This window comes from Myxocyprinus asiaticus, chromosome 4 (genome assembly GCF_019703515.2).
Source record: "Myxocyprinus asiaticus isolate MX2 ecotype Aquarium Trade chromosome 4, UBuf_Myxa_2, whole genome shotgun sequence".
In the NCBI taxonomy this organism is placed as follows: Eukaryota; Metazoa; Chordata; class Actinopteri; order Cypriniformes; family Catostomidae; genus Myxocyprinus; species Myxocyprinus asiaticus.
The window spans coordinates 47324595-47349731 of NC_059347.1; the positions used below are offsets into that span (position 1 = coordinate 47324595).

Genomic DNA, 25137 nt, shown 5'->3' on the forward strand with positions numbered 1-25137 from the left:
TGTCCATGTGATTTTGTTCGTTTTTTATTTTTAATATATTTGTAAAGATTTCAAACAAACTTCTTTCACGTTGTCATTATGGGGTATTGTTTGTAGAATTTTGAGGAAATTAATGAACTTAATCAATTTTGGAATAAGGCTGTAACATAACAAAATGTGGAAAAAGTGAAGCGCTGTGAATACTTTCCGGATGCACTGTAAAGGCAGCGTAAAAGTAATCCATAAAACTCCAGTGGTTAATCCATATCTTCAAAAGCCTGGACCATGTTGACTTGCATTGTATGGACCTACAGAGCTGAGATATTCTTCTAGAAATCATGAGAAGAAAGAACGTCATACACATCTGGGATGGCATGAGGGTGAGTAAATGATGAAAGAGTTTTCATTTTTGGGTGAACTACTCCTTTAATGATGGTTAAAAGAAATACACTTGCAAAAAGTTAATTTCTATAATGGAGAGGTATCGAAAACCTTTGCATTTGCATATTACTGCATACATGCTGATAGGTCTCAGTAGAAATTCCAAGACCACTGTTGGCCAGCGTACCTCTTTTATTATTAATAAGCGAGGATGAGTTAAAAAGGAAGTCATGTTACCGTCAGTGTTATGCTCCCTTCCTGTTCTGGGCCATTTAAACCCCACCCCCACCGCCTGTCCAAAGGTACACACTGAAGTGATGTGCTAAAAACAAAACAACAAAAACCGACACAAAAACGTCAACATTCAAATACAGGTATACGAACATGGAGACGTGCATCAAATACACATATACAACATTATGGGCATAACATGCATAAGCATCACAAACATTTAAACGAGAAAACACTTGTGTTGAAGGGGTTGTGAAGGGAGGAAAGGCTGATCAAGTGACACAGGAAAGAGGAGAGTCAAGGCTGATTTTAAGACACGAAGACAGAAATGAAAAGAGAATGAAAGAGACAGTAGTGGTTCAGAAGAGGAGTAGAGTGCAGAAAATCACTTTCAGGTCTTTGGTTGTTTTATTGAGTGTTTCATAGTTTAATGTTGAGCACATCTCACCTGGGTTCTGTCATGGTGCGTGTGAGGGGGACATGGAATGGACATTCAGAGATTGTGGACAAGCCTCGCAGGTCTAAGGGTGGCGGCCTTGCTGTGGGGCCAAGCAGAATGCAGAATACTCAAACTCTCTTTATCTCCTTCCTCTTATTCACACAGACACACACACACGTCAAAGCTTGACTAAGACATGTGGGTTCTATGTGTGATCATGGCATCACCCTCCTCTCTAACGTTTTATTTAAACTCTGCTCTATTTCATCCTCCTCAAATTCATTTTCTACATGCGCCACTAGGTCTTTTTTATCTGTCCTCTCATAATATCACGTTGATCGCTTCTCTATTTTATTCTGTCTGACGTAGCTAACATCTCTAATTTTATTCCAGTAAATGAATAAAGTTGCTGAGTTACAACAGTTGCCGCTAATGCAATACACAATGTCAATATCACATCGCTCTCTTGATGAACAAGTTGAAAAGCTTAGTTTCTGAACACTATTAAATGAACCCAAAACTATGACATTAAATCCTGTTTTTAAGCTACATTTGTGTCATTGGCAATACATTTGTGGTATGTGGCAAAAGGTGTTATATTTGTAGAGTTTACACTCTTGGCAGGGGCCTTTTTTTTCGACAAGGCAAGGTTGGCAGTGCCTCTGCAATAAAATTTGAATGAGAAACTAATTGACAGCACAAAAAAAATAAAAAATAAAAATGTTTTTACGAAATATGAGATCAATTAGTATGAAAAACAGACTGTCCAAAACAGTCCAACCACAACACCAGTGGATAACGTTCAGAGGGAGGCAGTGTCTGTTTTGCCTCCCTTGAGCTCACTGCATTCTCATTGAGCTCCTAAAGCTGCGAATGTGAGGTGGGTAATGGTGGAATACAGGTGAAAAGTCACGTGTGAGGAGGCAGTGCCTCAGTGTTGTGATTGGCTGAGTCAATGGGATACTGTCCGCCTATCGTGTTGACACTGGTGAGAATGGATGAACTAATTACAGAATTTTTCTGTTTTTTTTTTTTTTTTATCTTACCCACTCAGACATTCTACCATTCTACCACTCAAGTCAGATTAGGAATGAATTGAAAATGAAATTGAAATGACTTGAAATGATCTGTGTTTTTCACCTGAACAACAGCTAGTAATAAAAAAGAAAAGATACTCAAAATATACTTAAGTAAAAACATTTTTTTTTTTAATATGCTTGATTTGACTTTATCTGACATGGTTTTATTAAACAGTGTTTTAATATAAACATACAAAAATACTATGGTATTTATTGACTGTTGAAAGTGCCAAGTGTAAGATAAATGGTTCTCTGTTTGCCTTTAATCCGGAAAACATGAAAAACAATTTGACTAATAAAACCCAAACACACAGAGGGAACTTCCTCATTTTAAAAGTCCATCACACGCCACTGACTCTAAGAATGGTTTAAAATGTAGTCTGAGGGGTATAAATCCTATTTTCCATGTAAATAATTTCTTCGAATGTTACACATAACAGCTATGTCACGCACGCTGTGGAGCGCTAATACTACGAACACATAGCCTCTGGCTAAACTACATTGGGACTGTTTTTAATACCATGTGCTCTGAATGTAAATTACACTGGTATTTAAATAATTTGTTTTCATTAGAAAACATTTACCCCGCCTTCTGGGTTTCAGGTTGCGGTCGACTGGAGGGGGCTCGATGTCGGGATTCGAAGGCGAGGGTTGCTCTGCTTTGCCGCTGGTCAGTTGGGAGATAGGCAGAGTGGAGGGGCTCATGGGTATGTAGCCGTCTGAAGCAATATCAGAGCAGCTGATTGGTGGAGAGGCCATGGGCACATATGAAACCTCATAGTGGCTTTCAGTGACTGCAGTATTCAGAAATATTGGCTAGTGAGAGAGAGAGAGAGAGAGAGAGAGAGAGAGAGAGAGAGAGAGAGAGAAGACAAACAATACATTATGTTTCATCTGGTTTTTGCTACTGAATATTCAAACTAGATGTTTACTTAGGGCATCAGTTAAACTTTCTCCAGGTTCATTTGACTATTTTATATTTGAATATTTCTTTACCAGGTTGAGGCTTAGACGTTTCTTCCAGTTTCTTCCAGCATTATCAAACTCTCCTGCAACTATCAAAGTTAGAAAAGAGGCATGAAAAGAGAGCCATAAAGACACATTATGGAAAAATTATAATGATAATAAGGGCAAATGCAATTAAGACTTTTACATGTTTTAATGTCAAGGTACACTTACTTATAATTTGCATGTAAAAATGTATTGCTATTTTATCTTTTAGCAGTAAATCTGACATAAACATGTCCAGGTCACAATTCATCCAAAATCACATTATTTTACATAAATAACATTTAGCCTATAGCCTTTCAGGGCCATTAAGATATTTTGGGGGATTTGGACATTATTTTTGAGCACATTATATAACAGTACAAACTACTGTAAGGCAAACAAATTCTACCATGAAGTATAAATATTTTAAAATTAAATAACTGATCATAAATATACATGAGAATCGGTGGTGATGGTGGGTAATTGTCTTAGATTTGTCACAATGCAAAAAATCTTAATGGTCCTAAAAATAGGCTCCATTTTCTTTTAGCAAATTATAATTATTTCTTATTTATTTCTTTTGATTTTGGGGTGAAATAAGACCTGGTAATGTTCTTGACAAGTATTACTTGTGTGTGTGTGTGTGTGTGTGCGTGCGCAAAGCTCAATGAGAATACAGGTGCATCTCAATAAATTAGAATGTCGTGGAAAAGTTCATTTATTTCAGTAATTCAACTCAAATTGTGAAACTCGTGTATTAAATAAATTCAATGCACACAGACTGAAGTAGTTTAAGTCTTTGGTTCTTTTAATTGTGATGATTTTGGCTCACATTTAACAAAAACCCACCAATTCACCATCTCAAAAAATTAGAATATGGTGACATGCCAATCAGCTAATCAACTCAAAACACCTGCAAAGGTTTCCTGAGCCTTCCAAATGGTCTCTCAGTTTGGTTCACTAGGCTACACAATCATGGGGAAGACTGCTGATCTGACAGTTGTCCAGAAGACAATCATTAACACCCTTCACATGGAGGGTAAGCCACAAACATTCATTGCCAAAGAAGCTGGCTGTTCACAGAGTGCTGTATCCAAGCATGTTAACAGAAAGTTGAGTGGAAGGAAAAAGTGTGGAAGAAAAAGATGCACAACCAACCGAGAAAACCGCAGCCTTATGAGGATTGTCAAGCAAAATTGATTCAAGAATTTGGGTGAACTTCACAAGGAATGGACTGAGGCTGGGGTCAAGGCATCAAGAGCCACCACACACAGACGTGTCAAGGAATTTGGCTACAGTTGTCGTATTCCTCTTGTTAAACCACTCCTGAACCACAGACAACGTCAGAGGCGTCTTACCTGGGCTAAGGAGAAGAAGAACTGGACTGTTGCCCAGTGGTCCAAAGTCCTCTTTTCAGATGAGAGCAAGTTTTGTATTTCATTTGGAAACCAAGGTCCTAGAGTCTGGAGGAAGGGTGGAGAAGCTCATAGCCCAAGTTGCTTGAAGTCCAGTGTTAAGTTTCCACAGTCTGTGATGATTTGGGGTGCAATGTCATCTGCTGGTGTTGGTCCATTGTGTTTTTTGAAAACCGAAGTCACTGCACCCGTTTACCAAGAAATTTTGGAGCACTTCATGCTTCCTTCTGCTGAAAGATGCTAATTTCATTTTCCAGCAGGATTTGGCACCTGCCCACACTGCCAAAAGCACCAAAAGTTGGTTAAATGACCATGGTGTTGGTGTGCTTGACTGGCCAGCAAACTCACCAGACCTGAACCCCATAGAGAATCTATGGGGTATTGTCAAGAGGAAAATGAGAAACAAGAGACCAAAAAATGCAGATGAGCTGAAGGCCACTGTCAAAGAAACCTGAGCTTCCATACCACCTCAGCAGTGCCACAAACTGATCACCTCCATGCCACGCCGAATTGAGGCAGTAATTAAAGCAAAAGGAGCCCCTACCAAGTATTGAGTACATATACAGTAAATGAACATACTTTCCAGAAGGCCAACAATTCACTAAAAATGTTTTTTTTATTGGTCTTATGATGTATTCTAATTTTTTGAGATAGAGACTGGTGAGATTGGTGGGTTTTTGTTAAATGTGAGCCAAAATCATCACAATTAAAAGAACCAAAGACTTAAACTACTTCAGTCTGTGTGCACTGAATTTATTTAATACACGAGTTTCACAATTTGAGTTGAATTACTGAAATAAATGAACTTTTCCACGACATTCTAATTTATTGAGATGCACCTGTATGTGTTGTGTGCATTTGTTAGCACAGCTATGTGTTTGTATGTATGTATGCTGCTCACCTCTCCAAAAATGTTCTGTTCCCGATAGTGATGTCCTTCGAGGGTTGAGAACAGGCTGAACCTGGTTACGCCCAGTATCGTCATTGCTGTGGGGATCAGACAGGTGTGTGGGTTTGGGTGGGAGGGGAGGAGGTGTCTGTGGCTCTGATGTCACACAGAAGGGCCGGTCAAATCTGAATACGTCAGGTGGCTGCCGTAGAGAGATGGGAGAGGAGAGACAGGAGGAGAGAGAAGAGGAAAGAGAGAGCGGGCCACAGGGGGCACTGAAGGGATGCTCGGATGCCCCGCCCAAAAGGAACAGGGAAGGGGAGGAGTCAATATGTGGGGTTGGGCTAAACACATCCTCTGTGTACTCAGATGAGCTCTGCTCAAAGGAGCGTTCTGAGTTAGAGGCACTATCACACCTAGGAAAGGAAAAGGACACAGATACAGTAAACACATAAGGAATAAGGATATACACACAAACATATATCGTTATTTCACATATTACAACTTCGTTGTCATGACAACATAATGCCCGGTAAGCAATTTTATCACACTAAAATCATGTAGACAAAAATTTTATCACATTAAAATCATACAAACCTGTATGTTTGTGTCTTGTGACCGTCAATATTATTTTCATTGCTAATCAACAGGTAACACTTTACAATAAGGTTCCATTTGCTAACTTCATGAACAAACAACTAACTATATATTTTTTACAGCATTAATTAATCTCTGTTAATGTTAGTTGATAAAAGCACAATTGTTCATAGTTAGTTCATAGTGCATTAACTAAAGTTAACAAATACAACTTTTGATTTAAAAAATGTATTAGTATATGTTGAACTTAACATTAACTAAGATTAATAAATGCTTAAAAAGCATTGTTCATTGTTAGTTTATGTTAACTAATGTTGTTAACTAATGTTAACAAATAGAACTTTATTGTAAAGTGTTACCATGTTTTTATTATTACTATTAAGATTTGCTCAAGTGTCTGAAGTTATTGGTAAGGTCTGGTTTACATTTCACTGTTTTTTTTCTTCTCCCCCTTTTCTCCCCAATTTGGAATGCCCAATTTCCAGAGCACTCTCTAAATCCTCGTGGTGGCGTAGTGACTCGCCTCAATCCAGGTGTTGGAGGACAAATCTCAGTTGCCTCTGCGTCTGAGACAGTCAATCCGCGCATCTTATCACGTGGCTTGTTGAGCGCGTTACCGTGGAGACGTAACGCGTGTGGAGACCCATGCTATTCTCCGCGCCATCCACGCACCCCACCGAACGCATGAACCACACATTATAGCGACCACGAGGAGGTTACCCCATGTGACTCTACCCTCCCTAGCAACTGGGCCAATTTGGTTGCTTAGGAGACCTGGCTGAAGTCACTCAGCACGCCCTGGATTCAAACTCGCGACTCCAGGCGTGGTAGTCAGCGTCGGTACTTGCTGAGCTACCCAGGCCTCTACAATTCACTGTTTTAAAGTGAACATGAAATCAAAATTGACCCTATTGCCTTTTTTTAAATACACAATCCAGGTATTTCAGTGTGAATAATTGTGCATGATTCCAAACAATGTTTCCAAAAAAAAAAATCTTAATCTTTGATGTCACCAAGCACTCTCCCCTCCAAAGACTAGTCATGTCAAGACCACTTATTTGATCCAATCAATTACAGATGGATAAAAGGTTGCCAAACATTATTTACTCATTGAATACCCGTTTCAATGATGTCACACTACCATTTACGTAATGTTATGATATTCTGGACTTTGTTTTGAATTACATATTTGACGTTTAAAGATTATATTTAAGGTAAGTTATGTAGATCAGGAATGCAATCTTTTTTCAATTTTCAATTAATTCTAAGACTTAGAAAGCAGATTTCCAGGAAAAAAAATTTAACAAAGAAACCGGCTCTGTTACACCATTAATCAACTAGAAACCGCCTTAAAGACACCTTAGTATTCATAACATTAGTGGTACATAGCATTAGAAATCATGGTGGGCTTTTACAAAATCATTAAGTCCCTACTTTACATGCATGTCCCATAAGATTTTATTCAAATCTTATCACAGTGTGTTATGGTGCAATGACCAAGATCAAAAGATTTCACTGAAGCGAGAAGTGTGAGAGATTTTCTGTTCTCATTCTCTGTCATTTATTAAATCAGATTAAAGGAAAAGCAGATAGCCTACTGCTCTATGTAATGAATCTTATTTCCTTGCTGAGATTAACAAGTAATTGTTATTTGTATAATGTGTAATCATAAGAATTGGGGTGGGCCTTGCCTGACTATGCTCTTTGTGCCCGTCTCACACTGAGAGAGGAAGAGGTAGTCAAGTGGAGGGCTGATCTCTGATTCACTGGGCCTGTCGAGGACAGCGTGGTTGTCGACAGGAACTGTGACTTGATTGGCCACAAGAGAAACATGAGGAGAGAGGGCTGGAGAGGGCTGCTGGGAAGAGGGTGTGTGATTAAGACTGTCCATTGATTCTATCAAAGAGAGAGAGAGAGAGAGAGAGAGAGAGAGAGAGAGATTTGCTTTGATATCTTGATTTATTTGTACATTTTATATTTTACATGTTATGAAGAAAACATACAAAAAGAGATAAATAACCATACTTCATACGTGAAAGGGTAGTTTACCCAAAAATGAAAGTTCTGTCATAATTTAATCACCCTCGTGCTGTTCCAAACCCGTATGACTTTCTTTTTTTCCTTGGAACACAAAAGGAGACCTCAAGGTGTGGTCACACTAAACTTCACACTCCATTCGCACCCATTCAAACGCATCTGAACCTGGGAGGCCAGAAACGCAAGCTCATGCAAAGAAATTTCGTACAACGCGGCGTATCAAAGGTTCAAGCTTGATGAACTCTGAATCGTGAATTCGTACAACGAGAGGACGCGTGACCAATAGAAGATCGAAATGTCACACCCTTGCCTCTTGGCTCAATACAAAGAATACATATTTTAAAGCTGTGTGTTTTATTGTTGCAAGAAAGTGAGTAGACAATATATTTTTAATTTGTTTTATAAAATATTATTTGTCATTTGTAATGTATTATTTCCATACACCAGAAGCCCTCCTGCGTGACATCATATCCTGGTTCGTTGTGTTGTCTGAAAAAAATTGTATGCTCAAAGCCTAGTGTGACCACCCCTCCAGTCACCATTCACTTTCATTGCATCTTTTTTTTTTTTTTCCAAACAATGAAAGTGAATGGTAACTGAGAATAACATTGTGCCTCCTGTCCTTTTGTGTTTCATGGAAGAAAGAAAGTCATTCATGTTTGGAATAACATGAGGGTAAGTAAATGAATCTTCATTTTTGGGTGTCTTAAGTCTCTAAGCACCATTGCTTGTAATTGCCAGAAGATGGCAGGCCAATTCACCCTCTTCCAGCCCCCTCACCTACCGCAACACACACATACACAAACACACACACACACATCTCTTTTTCTCTTCCTGTTTAGACTCAACATTGCCTTAGTAGTGGGCAGAGGTTTCTAAACCTCTCAGTCCCACAGATGACTGAAGCATGTGAGGCTCACTTTACATGTGCTACAAACACATGACATGTTGCTTGATTTTTTTTGTGTAATCATTTTATTTATTTTTTAATAGCAAGCAAAAAAAAATAAATAAATAAAAAATAAAATTGGAACTTGGAACTACTGAAATTAAATCATGTAGAAAACTTTCTTTGTGGGAGTTTTCAGGGTCATATCTACTACAGTCAGTGACCTAAAAAGTATCTGGATACCTAAGCCACACTTAAATACTGTACATATAAATGTCTTTGCATTCAATATAAAATATCAAACCAACTGGCATTTGTTTTGAAATATTTTGTTGTTGTTGTTATTAACAGTTTTTACTGATTTTATCCACAAGACAGACAAACACAACATAAAATATGGAATCAATTATATACATTAAACCCCTCCCCCCGAACATAATTTGTCTGTCAACCATAACTACGGCCAAGACCCAACTTTTTAAGTTACTACCCCAAAATTAATGACCGCCCCATCACCAAAGATGCAGAGTCTGGAGCAAAATCAAAATTTAGGTCCCAACACGTCACACATAAATCTCTGAACCCTCAACCAAAATTCTTGGATCTTAACACATCCCCAAAAAACATGGGTTGTATCCCCGTCTTCTGATTGGCATCGCCAGCAGGTGGGTGTGTCTTTAAGACCAAGCCTATACAATGGGGGGGGTCCAATAGAATTGATACAAAATCTTATATTGCATCAGATGCACCCTTGAATCTCTAGATGTAGACTTGATGTTTTTTAGAATCCTAGCACACACTCCCTCCTCCAATACCAAGTTTAAATCTTTCTCCCATAATCTCTTGAGAGAAGTTGAAGTTCTGTCCCCCAGACTCTGAATTAGCAGGGAGTAATACACTGATGCCTCATGACCTTTTCCAAAAGCAGTAATCAACACTTCTAGAGTATCTGCCGATTTAGGGGGGTGTATGCTATTCCCAAATATAGTACAGAGCAGGTGGCGCAGCTGTAAATACCTAAAAAACTGAGATCTGGGAATCCTGAAATGTTGAACCATATTTTCAAAAGATCTCAACACTCCACTCTCATATAGGTCACTGAGCTTATTAACCTCACTCACAATCCACTCTGACCAGCAGAAAGGGGACTTATTAATACATAATTTTGGGTTCAGCCATATGCTCGAAGCAACATTTAAATAAATGTTCGGAAATATATATTTTTTAAAACATTTCACAAAGAGTTTGTTAGGTTTCAAATTATTGAACGATAGACATTAGACAAAAAGTGTTTGGACACTTTCTGGGCCCAGATTCATGAAACGTTCTTAAGAAGAAATTTCTTCTTAAATTGCTTTTTATTTTTCTTAAAATCTAACTTTAGGAAAAAGTTAGGAATATTCTGTATTTCCAGAAAAAAAATTCTTAAGAAAGTTCTTATCTTTTTTCTTATAATTGTTCTTAAGAAAAAAAACTTAAGAAGAATTCAAATTCTCAGAAGAAATGTTCTTAAAACTCATAGTAAATAAAATCTTTAAGTTAGAATAAGCTCAGGTAAGATGTTTAATTAATTTACTGGGTTGTTTCAAATGTGACACACTCTAACATATTGAGTCGGAAGTCGCAATGGGCCGTTTATGTAAAAATGTGACTTTAGACCAAAACATGGTTTTTACTGTTTTGTGTTTCATGTTATTTTTTTTTTTCAGCTTTCAAAAAGTCAATTTTATCACAAAAAAAAAAAAAAAATTGTTTTGAAGCTTCTTAATGTGGTGACCAATCATGCTAGTCAGTTCAAAAGGATGCGCTGCATAGCGCTCTCTCTCCGTGATATTTAGAGTCCACAGTAACATAATAATGACATCATTAAAAAGAATTTTACTTTAGTGAATAAACTCAAAATGTGTTTCTGGGTCAAAGTGACTCAAAATGATCGAGAGGTTCACAAATATTAAGCATTACAACATATTAGCTACATTTTATAGTACTATTACAACATTTTACTTTTATAATCTAGCATACTTTTAGGCAGATGTACAAGGCAACCTCATGAGCTGGATAGTATAATCAGACAATGTCAAAGCTTGTCATTTTATTCTTAAGAACAAAAAAATGGAATGTTCTTAAAATATTTAGGAACTTCTTAAGAATTTTTCAAGAATTGCACTTAGGAACATTCTTACTACTCTCAAGTTGAGCTCAGTCGGCAGCATTTGTGGCATAATGTTGATTACCACAAAAATGAATTTTGACTCGTTTCTCTTTTTCTTAAAAAAAAAAAAAAAGCAAAATCGAGGTTACAGTGAGGCACTTTCAATGGAAGTGAATGGGGAAAATGAAAGTGAATGTGGCCAATTTTTGGAGGGTTTAAACTCTTTATACTTTAAGCTCATAATTTTATAAAAGCTCATTAATTCTTCTATACAACTCATGTGTTATTTGAGCTGTAAAGTTGTTTAAATCTTAATTTTTACAGTCATTTTAGGGTTTTAGGGTTTGTTGACGTTACATCTTCATGGTAACAAAGTTGTAAAATTGGCTATAACTTTACACAGAAAATGTTTGTTGCATATCCTTTATGTCTTGTGGCTACACTTTTGAAACAGTGAGTATTTTAACATTCAAAAATTGGCCACCATTCACTTCCATTGTAAGTGCCTCACTGTAACATAGATTTTTGCTTTTTTTAAAGAAAAGGAGGGATGAGTCAAAATTGATTTTTGTGGTAATCAACATTATGCCACAAATGCTTTCGACTGCGCTTTGCTATAAATATTCAAAATAATTTAAATTGCCTATAAACTGAGGTTGCCTCAGTTTGTTGACTCATGGCTATAATTCTGATATCAGACTCCGACCTGCTGGTGCTTGAAAGGACTTGTGAGTAATGTGGAGGTAATGTTGTGTGTAAACAGCAGTAGATAACCAACTTTTAAGCAAGCTGTTTCAAGTAGGCTAATCTGAGAAGAATCGTGTGGGCTCAGCCAAATTTGCTTCTTTGCTCTGCTGCAAGGATCAGCTTAGACCAGCACAAATTTTAAGCTGGTTTATGCAGATTAGTGCTGGTCTAACTGGTGAACCAGCATAGCCATGTTGCTCACCAGCAAAGACTGCTGGTCATTTAGTTTGTTCTTTAAGATGAAGTTGGTTGACCAAGGGAGGCTTGTTGGTTAGGCTAGTTGAGGAGCCTGGCAGAGACACTAGCATACCAGCATTCAAAACACAACATACGCTGGTGACTGATGCCTGCTATTGGGTACCTGACATTTAAAAACTGACAAACAGTTTCCTGGCTGAGGGTTTTCATTTGAGAGATATCAGGCCTGGGGTTGTATTCATTTTTGGACTCTATTTACTGAAAACATAGATAAGCCATAACAGTGTGTAACATGTTTTGAAGAGTGCAACGTTTTGTGAACGCCTTCTTACATTCAACTGCAGTGAGAAACCTTTATTATTATGTACAGCAACAGTACAACTGCAATCTAAGGTTGCTATGTGTGACAAATTATTAGCCCTCTCCGTGAAGGAGGAAGCGAAGACCAGGTAAACTGTACAACGTAAATCTGTATTTTTCCACTTTTCAGTGTAACACAAAACAGTTTGCTTTTCAGCACAACAATTGAACACACAGATCAACATGACTGCATGCGTCTCTCTCTCTCCCCCCTCCGGCGGTCTAGACTGCCCTTTTATCCCTCTCCAGCTCTCACTGCAACACAAAACAACTGTTAGAGATAATTCCACACAGGTGTCAATCCTTACCGTTCTTCATCTCCCGGCCTCATTCTCCACAGATGTTGTTCGGCCATGCCCCCATCACCACACACCCCCATCGCCCAAGCCGGGGAGCCATTCGGCCTGTCACTTACTCCCCGAGAGGAAATCTGCAACAGCCATCTGCGTCCCCGGCCTGTGGACCTCCTCGAATTTAAAAGGCTTGAAAACTAGATACCAACAGGTGATCCACGCATTGGCATCCTTCATGCAATGGAGCCACTGGAGCGGGGCATGGTCTGAACAGAGGGTGAAAGCACGCCCCAACAGAAAGTATCGGAGGGTGAGGATTGCCCACTTGATGGCCAAACACTCATTCTCAATTGTGCTGTACTTAGTCTCTCTCAGCGAGAGCTTACAACTAATGTACAGTGTGGACCTCCCCCTCCACCATCTGGGACAGTACCACTCCCACCCCCCGTCTGTTGTGTCCATCTGCAAGATAAAAGGGAGAGTGCAGTCAGGAGAGTGCAATAATGGCCTGCCGCAAAGTGCAACCTTCACCCATGTGAATGCCTGCTGACACGGCTCTGTCCACTAGACCAGATCTGGTGCCCCCTTTTTAGTCAGATCAGTCAGTGGGCTGGTGACGGTCGAATAGTTAAGCACAAACTTACGATAATAGCCAGCCAGCCCCAGGAACTGTCTCACCTCATTATTGGTCTTAGGTCTCGGGCAGGCTGCAATCACTGCAGTCTTATCAATTTGGTGCTGCACCTGCCCATTACCCAATTGCACACTTCTTTGGGTTTGCCGTGAGTCCCGCCCATCTCAACAACCTCAGGACAGCCCTCAGATGCTGCAGGTGCCGCTGCCAATCATTACTGAAAATGATGATATCAATGAGATAGGTGGCGGTGTAAGCAGCGTGCGGTCTGAGGATTCTGTCCATGAGCCACTGAAATGTAGCCAGGGCCCCAAACAAACCGAATGGAAGCGTCATGAATTGGTGTAATCCGAATGGTGTGGAAAATGCCATCTTTTCACTGGACATGGGAGTTAAGGGGATCTGCCAATATACCTTTGTCAAATCCAGTGTTAAATAAAATTGAGCCATGCCTAACCGATCAAGGAGCTCATCAATCCGAGGCATTGGATATGCATCAAACTTAGACACCACATTCACTTTTCTATAATCCATACAGAACCGGACTGAGCCATTGCTCTTAGGAACCAGAACCAACGGGCTGGCCCAGTCACTGTGGGATTCTTCTATTATCCCAATATCCAGCATGGCCTTTAATTCTTCCCGAACCACTTCTTTTTTGTGCTTGGGTAATCGGTAGGGACGACTACGTACCACTACCCCTGGGGTTGTTTTGATATGGTGCTCTATGAGATTCGTATGACCGGGAAGAGGCGAGAACATGTTGGAGAATTCTCCTTGCAACCTGGCAACCTCCGGGAGTTGGGATGGTGACCGGGGTGACTCAATCGGTGGCTTTTAAGTTCACCTCCGGTCTGAGCTCCTCCCTCTCCGGAACCACCATCTCCAAAGTCACGGGGACCGACTCTCAGTTTTAAGAGATTGAGGTGGTAAATCTTACGTGCTCCGCCTCTATCCGTTCGTTTCACCTCATAATCGATTTCCCCAACTCGCCGTGTGACCTCAAAGGGTCCTTGCCACTTGGCAAGTAATTTAGAGCTTGATGTGGGGAGCAATACAAGGACTTTATCTCCCGGTGTAAATTCCTGTAGTCGAATACCCCTATTATACAGCCAGTTTGACATTCTTGTGCCTGGAGCAAATTCTCCTGTGTTAATTGTCCCAGTGTGTGGAGTTTAGCATGACATAAACGTAGTGCCCTGATCAGTGAGTATTTCTTTCGAAATCCCCACTCAGGAGATAATTCTGAAGAGTGCCTCCGCAACACTTCATGCTGAAATGTTGCACAGAGGCACTGCTTCCGAATATTGTGTTGCGTAGTCCACCAGAACCAACACAAACCGATGCCTGTGTGCCGTCTGTTCTAATGGCCTGATGAGGTCCATACCAATTCTTTTTAAGGGGACCTCAATCAACAGAAGGGGGTGCAATGGTGCTCTTGGGGTGGCCGGCGGATTCACCAGCTGTCATTCACGGCATGCCGCACACCACCTGGGAACATCCCTGTGAATGCCTGGCCAATAGAAATGGGCCATTAGATGGTTCAGTGTTTTTTCCTGCTCTAAGTGACCCGCCATCGGATTATAATGAGCCGTCTGGAATAATATTTCCTGATGGCCCTTAGGTACTAACAACTGGGTTGTATCCTCCTTTGTCTGAGTGTCCTGCGTCACTCGATACAACCCATCCTTGATAATCGAAAAATACAGATATGCGAGTAAAATATCTGACTGGAGGCATTGACCATCAATCACTTTCACTTGGTCAAAGCCATGCCTAAGGGTCTCGTCTCACGTCTGCTCCAGAGGGAAATCCCCTGCAGGGAATCCTCTAAGAGCTGGGGAAGCCGAGACTTCCTCCTCCCTTACGTCCTCCTGATGTGGAGCTGACATAGACAGCCCTAGCACCGCCTCCCCAGCCAGCGAATCACACACCACACACCAATACGCTTTGTTGCAGGACCCATCCACACATATTCCCCTTAATAAAGTAGTAAATGCACACACCTTACCTTCACCCGTTGGCCTGTATCCAAAGCCTCGGATTGAACCAAACTTTGGTGAATGGAGGTTTGATTAAAACCTGAATCCACCAAGGCTTGGCATGTACCCCCCTTAATACTCACAGGTATCCGGTATGCTCCTGCTCGATCGAGGGCGGCCTGTGGCACATCGGAGATCAGGACCAATGTCTCCACCTCCATCGTGGGGCATCGGTCCTGGAAGTGCCCAGGTTCCCCGCAGCTCCAGCAGACCCAGACTTTCTGCCCACCCCTGCAGCAGCAGAGTCACCAGCCTGTGGGGGAGAGCAGAGAGGGTTAGGGCAAACCAATGGGTTGAACGGTCCATGGGACCGGGGAACCGTTTTTGGGGACATGATTCCCTATTTCCGGGGAACCGGAACAGGATGGTGGGAAGGAGAGGGGGATGGAGGAAAGAGAGAGGGAGAGAGAGATAAGAAGGCCCCCGAATACTTCACCATATGGTCCTCAGCTAGCTGGACCGCCCCATCCAGTGACCGGGTGATGAACTGTTCCAGTACCACGTCGCAATCTTCAGCCAGCAGCAACCTTCGGCAGGTGTCACAGAGCGAATGTGAATGGGCGGCCAAGCTTTCCGAGCGTCAGCGAGCAGAAGTGTTGACATTGATGCGCTGGGCTTTGGCCGACCCATTGCAGGATGGCTTGCTTCAGATCTTCGTACACCAAGAGGTTGGACGCAGGTAGTTGGTGGGCCGCGAGCTGGGCTACCCCGGACAACAGTGGCATGAGGCGGGCAGCCCAATGAGTGCTGGACCAGTTCCATGCTCCCACCGTCTGTTCGACGAGCTCAAGAAACGCCTCCAGGTCGTCATAAGGTCCCATCTTCATCAGCGTGACGTGTGGTATGGCCATAGGTGGGTCCAGGGTCGTGGCTGAAGACCCCTCCTGGTGTACCAAGCTCCGTAACACCTGCTGGTCCTCTACTTGAGCCTGAAAGAGCACCTGGAACTGCTGCTCCTTTTCCATATGCAGCTCAAGCAGAGACTGATGTTGGGCTTGGTGGATGCTAGCTAGGGTCTTGAATACTTCGGCCAGTGGCGAGGACTCCATGACGGCGTTTTCATCCTCCTAATTTCCGGGTTTCGGCACCACTGTGATAAGTCTCTTGCTCTCTTGTGAAGGAGGAAGCGGGAGATGTGAGTCTTTATTTTTACACACATTTCAGTGTAACACAAAATAATGCTTTTCAGCCGTATACTGCACACTCACACAACTTTATGCATCTCTCTCTCTCTCCTCCGGTGGTCTGGACTGCCCTTTTATCCCTTTCCAGCTCTCACTGCAACACAAAACAGCTGTTAGAGATAATTTCCCACAGGTGTCAATCCTTACAACTCTTCCTCTCCCGGCCTCGCTCTCCACAGACGTGGCTCGGCCACGGCCCCATCATCACAGTAACCCTTAAAAAAGCCAACATGATCACATGAGAGGTCAGCATGTTGATTCCGATACTTCTGGTACCCCAGGAACATCTGCAATATGCAGACTTATTGACAACTGGCATCTCCTATCAAACATATTTGTATCGGCTCCCGCATGTGTACCTTCCCCTGTGGCAACCGGATGCGTGTCACGTCAGCAGTGTGGGAGACCTGGGTTTGGATACAGTGTTAAAACCAGAAGTAAAAGCGTTCACATAATCAGTGAGGAGCCCAATTCGGAGCCCTGATTCCCCTACCATTTAAAATTCAAAAAGATGGTTAGGTTTAGGTCTGGGATTTGGGTTAAAACATGCATTCATCTTCAATGTATTACAGATTGTACAGCTAAAAACAACTCACTTCAAAACTTGCTTTTGGCACCCCTCCGAGGAGATTACACCCAAAAAATGGAGCTCAAACGTGCATGTATGCCAAATCGCACTTACCGCTTTGGCCGCTTTAGTTTTTCGAATTTCAGTAAGCAGAGACTGATTTAAGCTAAAGAAAAGTCAACCTACTGTTTCCAATTTCACTGTGAGATCAGTCTGAATTTAAAAGTAACTGTAATCTGATTATGCACATTACATAATGCAATATAATAAACCAATTACAGGAAATCTGATTACATAATACAGATTACATGTAATCCATTACTACAAAGCAGTACGTGGAGGAGGAGAGCATGGACAAGCATGCTGATCTGTATATACACGCTTTGCCTTTCTCAATCTGCCTTTCCCAGCTTAGTGGCGTGCAACCGTCTAATGTGTTTTGTATTAAACATGCCATGTGTGTCTGAAACCCTCCCTGCCGCTGTATCCCTCATCTTTCTGTTATCTTGCCAAGTAATGTGGAACTTGTGGTTTCTCTCTCTCTCTCTTTCTCTCTCTCTCTGTTTGGTACATCACAATAATAATGTAAAAGAGATAGTTCACCCCAAAATGAAAATTCTGTCATCATTTACCCTCATGTTGCTCCAAACTAATATGACTTATTTTAGGCAGAATGTTAGAGACTAACAGCCTGTCAGCATTCACTTTCTTTGCATATTTTCCACACAATGAAAGTGAATGTCACTCTACCTTACATCTCCTTTTATTTACACTTGGTCACTTCGTTTTTACTAATCGGATTGCTATCTGATTAAATAAGCACATTCCATTTACACTTGGCCACATCAATGTGTCTCCGCCAAATGGATATAAATCCGATCTTCAATTCCCGCGCTGTATGAAAATAAAAAGTTTACTTACATGATTATGCTAATGCTGGGCAGGGAATTTTATTGAGTTATTTGATTCCAAGTGACTTTGAACAGTGCACTTGTGTCTGTGCATGTGTGTGCGGTGTGTTTTATTTTTCCCCTTGGGGCTTGTCGTAGGTAAGATGCCTCATGTGCGTCAGCTGTGCCAGAGTTTAGTTTCATTTTTGTCAGCGATCTGCATCCAAAAAATGAAGAAAAAAGTTCTGTCTCTCCTACAACTTGCATCAGTTTCTTAATTTGTAATTTTGTATTGCGCCACACGAGCCCTATGCAAATACTAGGTAACAGCTGTTATATTTTGCATTTTCCCTATGCTGACGTACCGCTGTCATGGTTCTGGTAAGCCCGCAGGTTTGTTTTGTTATTTTATCTCCCTCGTGTTTCGTAGGTGCGCGCGACTGGCATGATTAGTGTTTCCATGGGAACGTTCATTGTTCTCAGGGTGGCGCCGATCATGCCACTAATTAGCTTGTTGAGCAACACCTGTTCCAGCCTGATTTCACTCCCTACATATGCCCTCATGTTTCTCTGTTTCTTTGCCAGATTGTTATACTAAGTTGAGTACTAACCTCACTCTCCTTGTTTAGCTGGTCCTGCCTTGTCACTCTGTTGGTTGCCTGCATTGTTCGGGTTGTGGTTTGCCTTCCAGTCTTCGCTGAGTTCAGCCTGGTGGTCCACAAAGGAATTCCGGTCTATGCCCACGTGCCGGGGATCTACACTTCTGCTGTTGCTCACATTGTTCACTGGATATCTCTCTCATAGCCTAGCTTCTACGGAGGATTCTGGCAAGTTTCTCCTGACTTCCATGACACACACACTCCACTGACGAACACACTACTCTCTAATCTGCGTGGTGGTGCATTACTGACTTTGTTCATAAATATTTTGGAAATGTTACCTCTGCTCCTGGGTCATTCTGTCAAGCCCCTACACGTTACAACCACTGTTTGGGCAGAGTAAGGTATGTATATGCATATGTGGCTTGAACAGCCAGATGCATTTACACTTGACTGAGTTTTGTCTGGAATATATCTCAAACCTCCGGAGGTGGTTTGAGTGATCGGATTTATATCCATCTTGAATCTGTCTTTGAGGGCATTTACACTTGTTTTTTTTCATGATCGGATAGCAAAGTGTAAGTAATCCCTTTGTGTTCCATGGAAAAAAGAGAGGGTTTGGAATGACATTTTTTTTTTTGTCATTCCAAGAATGTTTGGAGGGTTTGGTGAGTAAATGATGACAGGCCTATCCCTTTAACTGTTAACCTTATTCCTGTGTCTCATAATAATTATCAGAATAGCTTTCATAAAATAATAAACTTTAAAACATGTTAATTAACTAATTTTCTTGCTCTAATAGCAGTCATCTGCACTGTGAGTGATACTAGCTGTTTGCTGTGCTGCTCCATTCAAAGATATGGGATGGTAAGTGCTGCCTGCTTAAAAGGCTGTCTTCGGCATGACTGACGTGGGTGCGTGCGTACTGAATGTCTGTCTGAACACTCCTCTGTGACGCAGCTGTTGCTCTGCAGACTACTGGAATGAGAGGAACAGAGATGGAGGAATGGAACAGAATATTAAAATAAGACCTCGCCTAAATGACAGCATCTCTTTCTCTCTCTTGGATTCTATCTGCATCTCTCAGTCTCTGCATCTCTCTCTTGAGAAAAATCCTGTGTTTGATTATTTCCCTGTCTGAGTTTATTCATTCTAAAACTGCAGTTTGAGTAATTAGAATTTTTAGGTTATTTGAGATATCTGGTGCGGTGAAAGGGAAGATCGTGGGCTCTTTTTAGGCGTCATTTTCCGATCAAGGGTTTGTTCTGTTATAGCTTATCTGTAGCACTTTTCTTTCTCATAAGCCCATGCTCATACACATTATGTATTTATTCATGCTATGGTTACTGCAGAGGGAGACGGTGAAATAAATTAGATTTTGTCTTTTAAACTAGCATTTAAAATTTTAAACCGTTCGCTCATGTCGCAAAAGATGCACGGCTCCTTTAAGACTCCTTTAAGACTTCAGCAGCACTGTTATGGCTTCATGGAGTGTGGGGAATACTGGCATAGTGTTGTAAGACAACAAACTTGATTCAGCAGTTAAGAACGATGCAGTGGGATAGGTTTGGCAAATATGAAAAGTTTGTGTACTGTATTAATGGCGTTTCACATGTGACAAGGCAAAGGGAAAACAGCGCAAGCTGTGTAACAGTCCTTATTATTGTTTATGGCAGCAGCTTTTCAGTCTCTGCCAGTCATAGGCATTTCAGTAATAACGCGTTACAAGATGTGGTGTAATTCAGACATCTTTATTAAATACCTCCCGATAAACGGCATTAACAATAGTAGCACCTATCATGGCGGCTTATGACTAGCAAGGGCCCCGGGGCCAATTTTCATTTAGGGCCCCCCCGGAACAATTATCTTTTAGATTGAATTATCTTTTAAAGCTGAGATCCATGCAATCCATTTTCAGTTTTTTTAAGTCTCTTTTACATAGCCACGGGAAATAGGGGTGCTGGGGGTGGGTCGGCGTTGCAGCACCCCCTGTTCCCTATCTGTCACTCACTCGACGTTGTGTCGATGTAGTGACACTAGGGGTCACTCTTGGGAACCCGAAACACCTCTGATCTTTGAAAAAAAGGCCAATGAGAATTGGCGAGTGGAATTTGCATGCCACTCCCCCAGACATACGGGTATAAAAGGAGCTGGTATGCAACCACTCATTCAGATTTTCTCTTTGGAGCCGAGCGGTTGCATTCAATGCACTGAATACAATACCTCTAGAAAAACTCACCTCGCTAAAGACTGCTGGATTTGACGGCGCATTTCAGCAGCTTCTCCCCCTCTGTGCCTGTGCAGTGCAGAGAACGCCCCTGGGCGCTTCGGCAGAGCAAAAAAAGAGTATATTCTGAAAAGAGTATATTTTCCATTCATAAAAGAGCGGCACACACGGAACGTCTTTTAAAAGATGCCCTTCCATTTGTGTGTTATTCCTGGTTGCGGTCGCTATCTCTCCGTTTCCGATGGCCACGATCGCTGTCTTACGTATCTGGGCACTGCCCACACGGAGACATCGTTCGTGGATGGATCATGTCCTCATTGCGAGAACATGACCATAGCAACGTTGCGGTCGTGGCTTGCATTCGTAAGAAAGCAAGCCACCCCAGCGGATCCCTGCCTCGGTCCTTCTACCTACGGATATGAGGCCGTGCCGGTTAGCAGTGGGGACCTCAATGGGACCACCTCCACCAGGTATCCCCCCACACACCTCCCATTCCCCAGCACGCTCGCTTGCCCCGATCGCGTGCTCGGACAAGATCGCCGGCTCGTCTCAGGGCGGGTTCGACATCCTGTCCCTGGGCGCCCAGCTGTGGCACGAATACCTCCACACATGATGAGTGCCAATGGACCTAGGGTGGAAACACCACCCTCAGGTGGTCCAGCTGATTTGGAGTCGATTCGGTCAAGCACAGGTAGACCTGTTTGCTTCCCGGGAATCCTCCCACTGCCCGCTTTGGTACGCCCTGACCGAGGCACCTCTTGGTATAGACGCGTTGGCACACAGCTGGCCCCCTGGACTACGCAAGTATGCATTTCCCCCAGTAAGCCTACTTGCACAGACCCTGTGCAAGGTCAGGGAGGATGGGGAGCAGGTCATCCCAATAGCACCCTACTGGCCCACCCAGACATGGTTCTCAGATCTCACGCTCCTCGTGACAGCCCCCCCCCCGGCGAGTTCCCCTGAGGAAGGACCTTCTTTCTCAGGGACGGGGCACCATCTGGCACCCGCAACCAGACCTCTGGAATCTCCACGTCTGGCCCTTGGATGGGACGTGGAGGACTTAAGTGGCCTAACGCCCCAGTGATAGACACGATCACTCAGGCTAGGGCTCCCTCCACAAGGTGCCTGTATGCCTTGAAGTGGTATCTGTTCACTAAGTGGTGTTCTTCCTGACAGGAAGACCCCCAGAGATGCGCAGGCGAATCGGTGCTTTCCTTCCTGCAGTACAGGTTGGAGGGACGGCTGTCCCCCTCCACCTTGAAGGTGTATGTAGCCGCTATTTCGGCTCATCACGATGCAGTAGATGGTAAGTACTTGGGGAAGCACGACTTGATCATCAGGTTCCTGAGAGGCGCTAGGAGGTTGAACCCCTCTAGACCGTGCCTCGTTCCCCCGTGGGACCTCTCTGTAGTCCTTCAGGGTCTACAGGGAGCTCCCTTTGAGCCCTTGGAGTCAGCTGAGCTTAAGGCACTCTCTTTCAAGACTGCCCTCCTGACTGCACTCACTTCCATCAAGAGGGTAGGGGAACTGCAAGCATTCTCTGTCAGCGAATCATGCCTGGAATTCAGTCCGGGTTACTCTCACGTGATCCTGAGACCCCGACTGGGCTATGTGCCCAAGGTTCCCACGACCCCTTTTAGGGATCAGGTGGTGAACCTGCAAGCGCTGCCCCAGGAGGAGGCAGACCCAGCCTTGGCATTGCTGTGTCCGGTGCGAGCTTTACGCATATATTCGGATCGCACGCAGAGCTTTAGAAACTCCGAGCTGCTCTTTGTCTGCTTTGGTGGACAGCGGAAAGGAAGTGCTATCTCCAAACAGAGGATTGCCCACTGGGTCATTGACACCATCGCTATGGCATATCAAGCTCAGGACGTGCCACCCCATGCGGGGTTACGAGCCCACTCTACCAAGAGTGTGGTGGCCTCCTGGGCCCTGGCCGGTGGCGCCTCTTTGGCAGACATCTGCAGAGCAGCAGGCTGGGCAACACCCAACACCTTTGCGAGGTTCTACAATCTCCGGGTTGAGTCGGTTTCGTCCCGTGTAGTGGCAGGCACAAGCAGGTAAGTTCCAGGACAGCTGGCCGGGTGTACCGCTTGCGCATAGCGCCTTTCCCCTCCCTCCAGGGGAAGACGTGCTCTCTTGACTCCCAGTAGTGTTCACAGACTGTGATCCCTGGATGACTTTCCTCCTTAGCCCTGTGGCAGTCGAGTTTGCGGAGAAACTCGCTGCCGGCTCAGTAAGTGTGCTGGTAAGGCCCTGTACTGAGGTAGGTGCTCCGCATGCGGTGGTTCCCCATAGGTAACCTTCCGATTTAACTTCCGTAAAATCGTTTCCCTCTTGGTAAACTACGTCTTCCTTGAGCAGAGGGCCCTCCGGTCGCCATGCTTGTAGAAACTCCTCCCCCCTTGGGTAGGACCTACCCTGCGACTCTCCACATGACATACTTCCGACAAGACTCGGTAAGACCATGTGATGTATTTCCACTTGAAGTACCCCCCCCTTTTGGGTGGGGTGTGGTCTCCGCGGTGTCTTCCCCTTGGGAGTGACACCCCCCAGACGTAGACACTTAGGGCTCCCAGTCAGTTAACAAATTCCACTCTTTTTGGGGAGAAAAGAGATGGAAAAGAGGCCTCAGCTGGGCCAGCCTGTCCCTATTTGTTGAGCAGTTGACTTGTTCCTGAAGGACTGTTCGACGCTCATATAGAGCGTTGGGGGAGGTTACGTGACGGCCTGGTGCGCTGGCTACGAGGCACACAGCAGTCTGCCGGTCACACACAGCCACTTCATGTAACACAGTTCAGCTAGTTGTGGCGTTTTGTATAGGGACCCCTAGTGTCACTACATCGACACAACGTCGAGTGAGTGACAGATAGGGAACGTCCTGGTTATTTTCGTAACCTCCGTTCCCTGGTGGAGGGAATGAGACGTTGTGTCCCTCTTGCCACAGTGCTGAACTACCCGCTGAAATGGCCGGGACCTGGTCTCGGCTCCTCAGCACAAAACCTGAATGAGTGGTTTCATACCAGCTCCTTTTATACCCGTATGTCCAGGGGAGTGGCATGAAAATTCCACTCACCAATTCTCATTGGCCTTTTTTTCAAAGATCAGAGGTGTTTCAGGCTCCCAAGAGTGACCCCTAGTGTCACTACATCGACACAACATCTCGTTCCCTCCAGCAGGGAACGGAGGTTACGAAAGTAACCAGGACGTTAAGTGCTGTCAAACTGTTGTATTCTGTGTTAATCTCGTTAACGAAAGTAATGACGAAATGTTAAGGGGTATTTTTATTATTTCCACAAAAATCAGTTCCTACTGCCTTGCTCTTTTAATACCCATTCTGTTATTTACAGTCAGAATAATTCATACACACAGCACGGATGTGGTAAAGAAACCGCTCAACTGTTCGCTGAACAGCCACTGTTCTTAAATAGACAGTACTATTTTAGCGTTTGTTATACATATCAATGTAAACTCAATGTAAATACTTGTAAATACTACAAATTATGCATACAAAAAACTAAACAAAAAACAAGCATGTAACAAAAGGTGTAAATGTGCATATATTTAAAGGGGCAATAATACATTATGAAATATTTTAACATCATTAAACACTTTAAATATTGAAGAATTTAATCAAATAAGCTCTTACAGCATCTATGCATGGATTTGGTGAAACTTGGCAAAGAGTTCAGGCAGCTCTGGCTTGCGCTGCCATATCTTTTCTAACTCATCAGCGTTCCATTCAGAAGTGATCATCCCTATACTCTATTTATAACCTATTTAAAACTATTTAAAACTTTGAGACAAGGTTTTGTCAAACCAACATTCTTTTTGTCTCTACAAACTTTATGTATCTAGTTGAATCTGTACTTTTGTACCACACAAAATAAAATTTCAAAATCTTATTTTTCCTAACCACTCAAGCCAAGTTATTTTTTGTAATGTAGGGCAAACATGCAGTTATAGTGATGAATAGTATATAGTTTGTGTATCTTAAGAGGACACCCTGGGCTTTTCAGAGATGCCAAATGTTTCGGAGATTGGCCATGACTTCCTCTCCTTGCTCTATAGAAATGCATGACATTACAATTTAGCACCACAAAAGCAATATGATTTTGTTTAATCATTTATCATGTTTTTGTACACCAAACACTATAATGATGTTTAAAAAAAAGTTCAATTGTAAAACCTTTTATAGTAAGATTCCATTATAATAACAAACCATGAGATATGTGTAAAAACAATCTAAATAATCTAAATCTAAATATCTAAATAATGACAGTGCAAGCTGTATATGTAAAATAAATCACACTTCAA

General features: G+C 42.7%; 1 protein-coding gene across 1 annotated transcript in view; it reads right to left on the bottom strand.

Annotated features, from left to right (window-relative positions):
* LOC127438811 (GRB2-associated-binding protein 3-like) overlaps window positions 1-25137 on the bottom strand; it is a 49968-nt gene that overhangs the window by 8315 nt on the left and 16516 nt on the right. The window contains exons 3-8 of the mRNA XM_051694678.1: window positions 7692-7896; window positions 5416-5819; window positions 3106-3164; window positions 2694-2925; window positions 1040-1130; window positions 598-682 (exon numbers count right to left, since the gene is read on the bottom strand). Of these exons, the coding sequence (XP_051550638.1) occupies window positions 598-682; window positions 1040-1130; window positions 2694-2925; window positions 3106-3164; window positions 5416-5819; window positions 7692-7896 (1076 nt within the window). The remainder of the gene's footprint in view (window positions 1-597; window positions 683-1039; window positions 1131-2693; window positions 2926-3105; window positions 3165-5415; window positions 5820-7691; window positions 7897-25137) is intronic.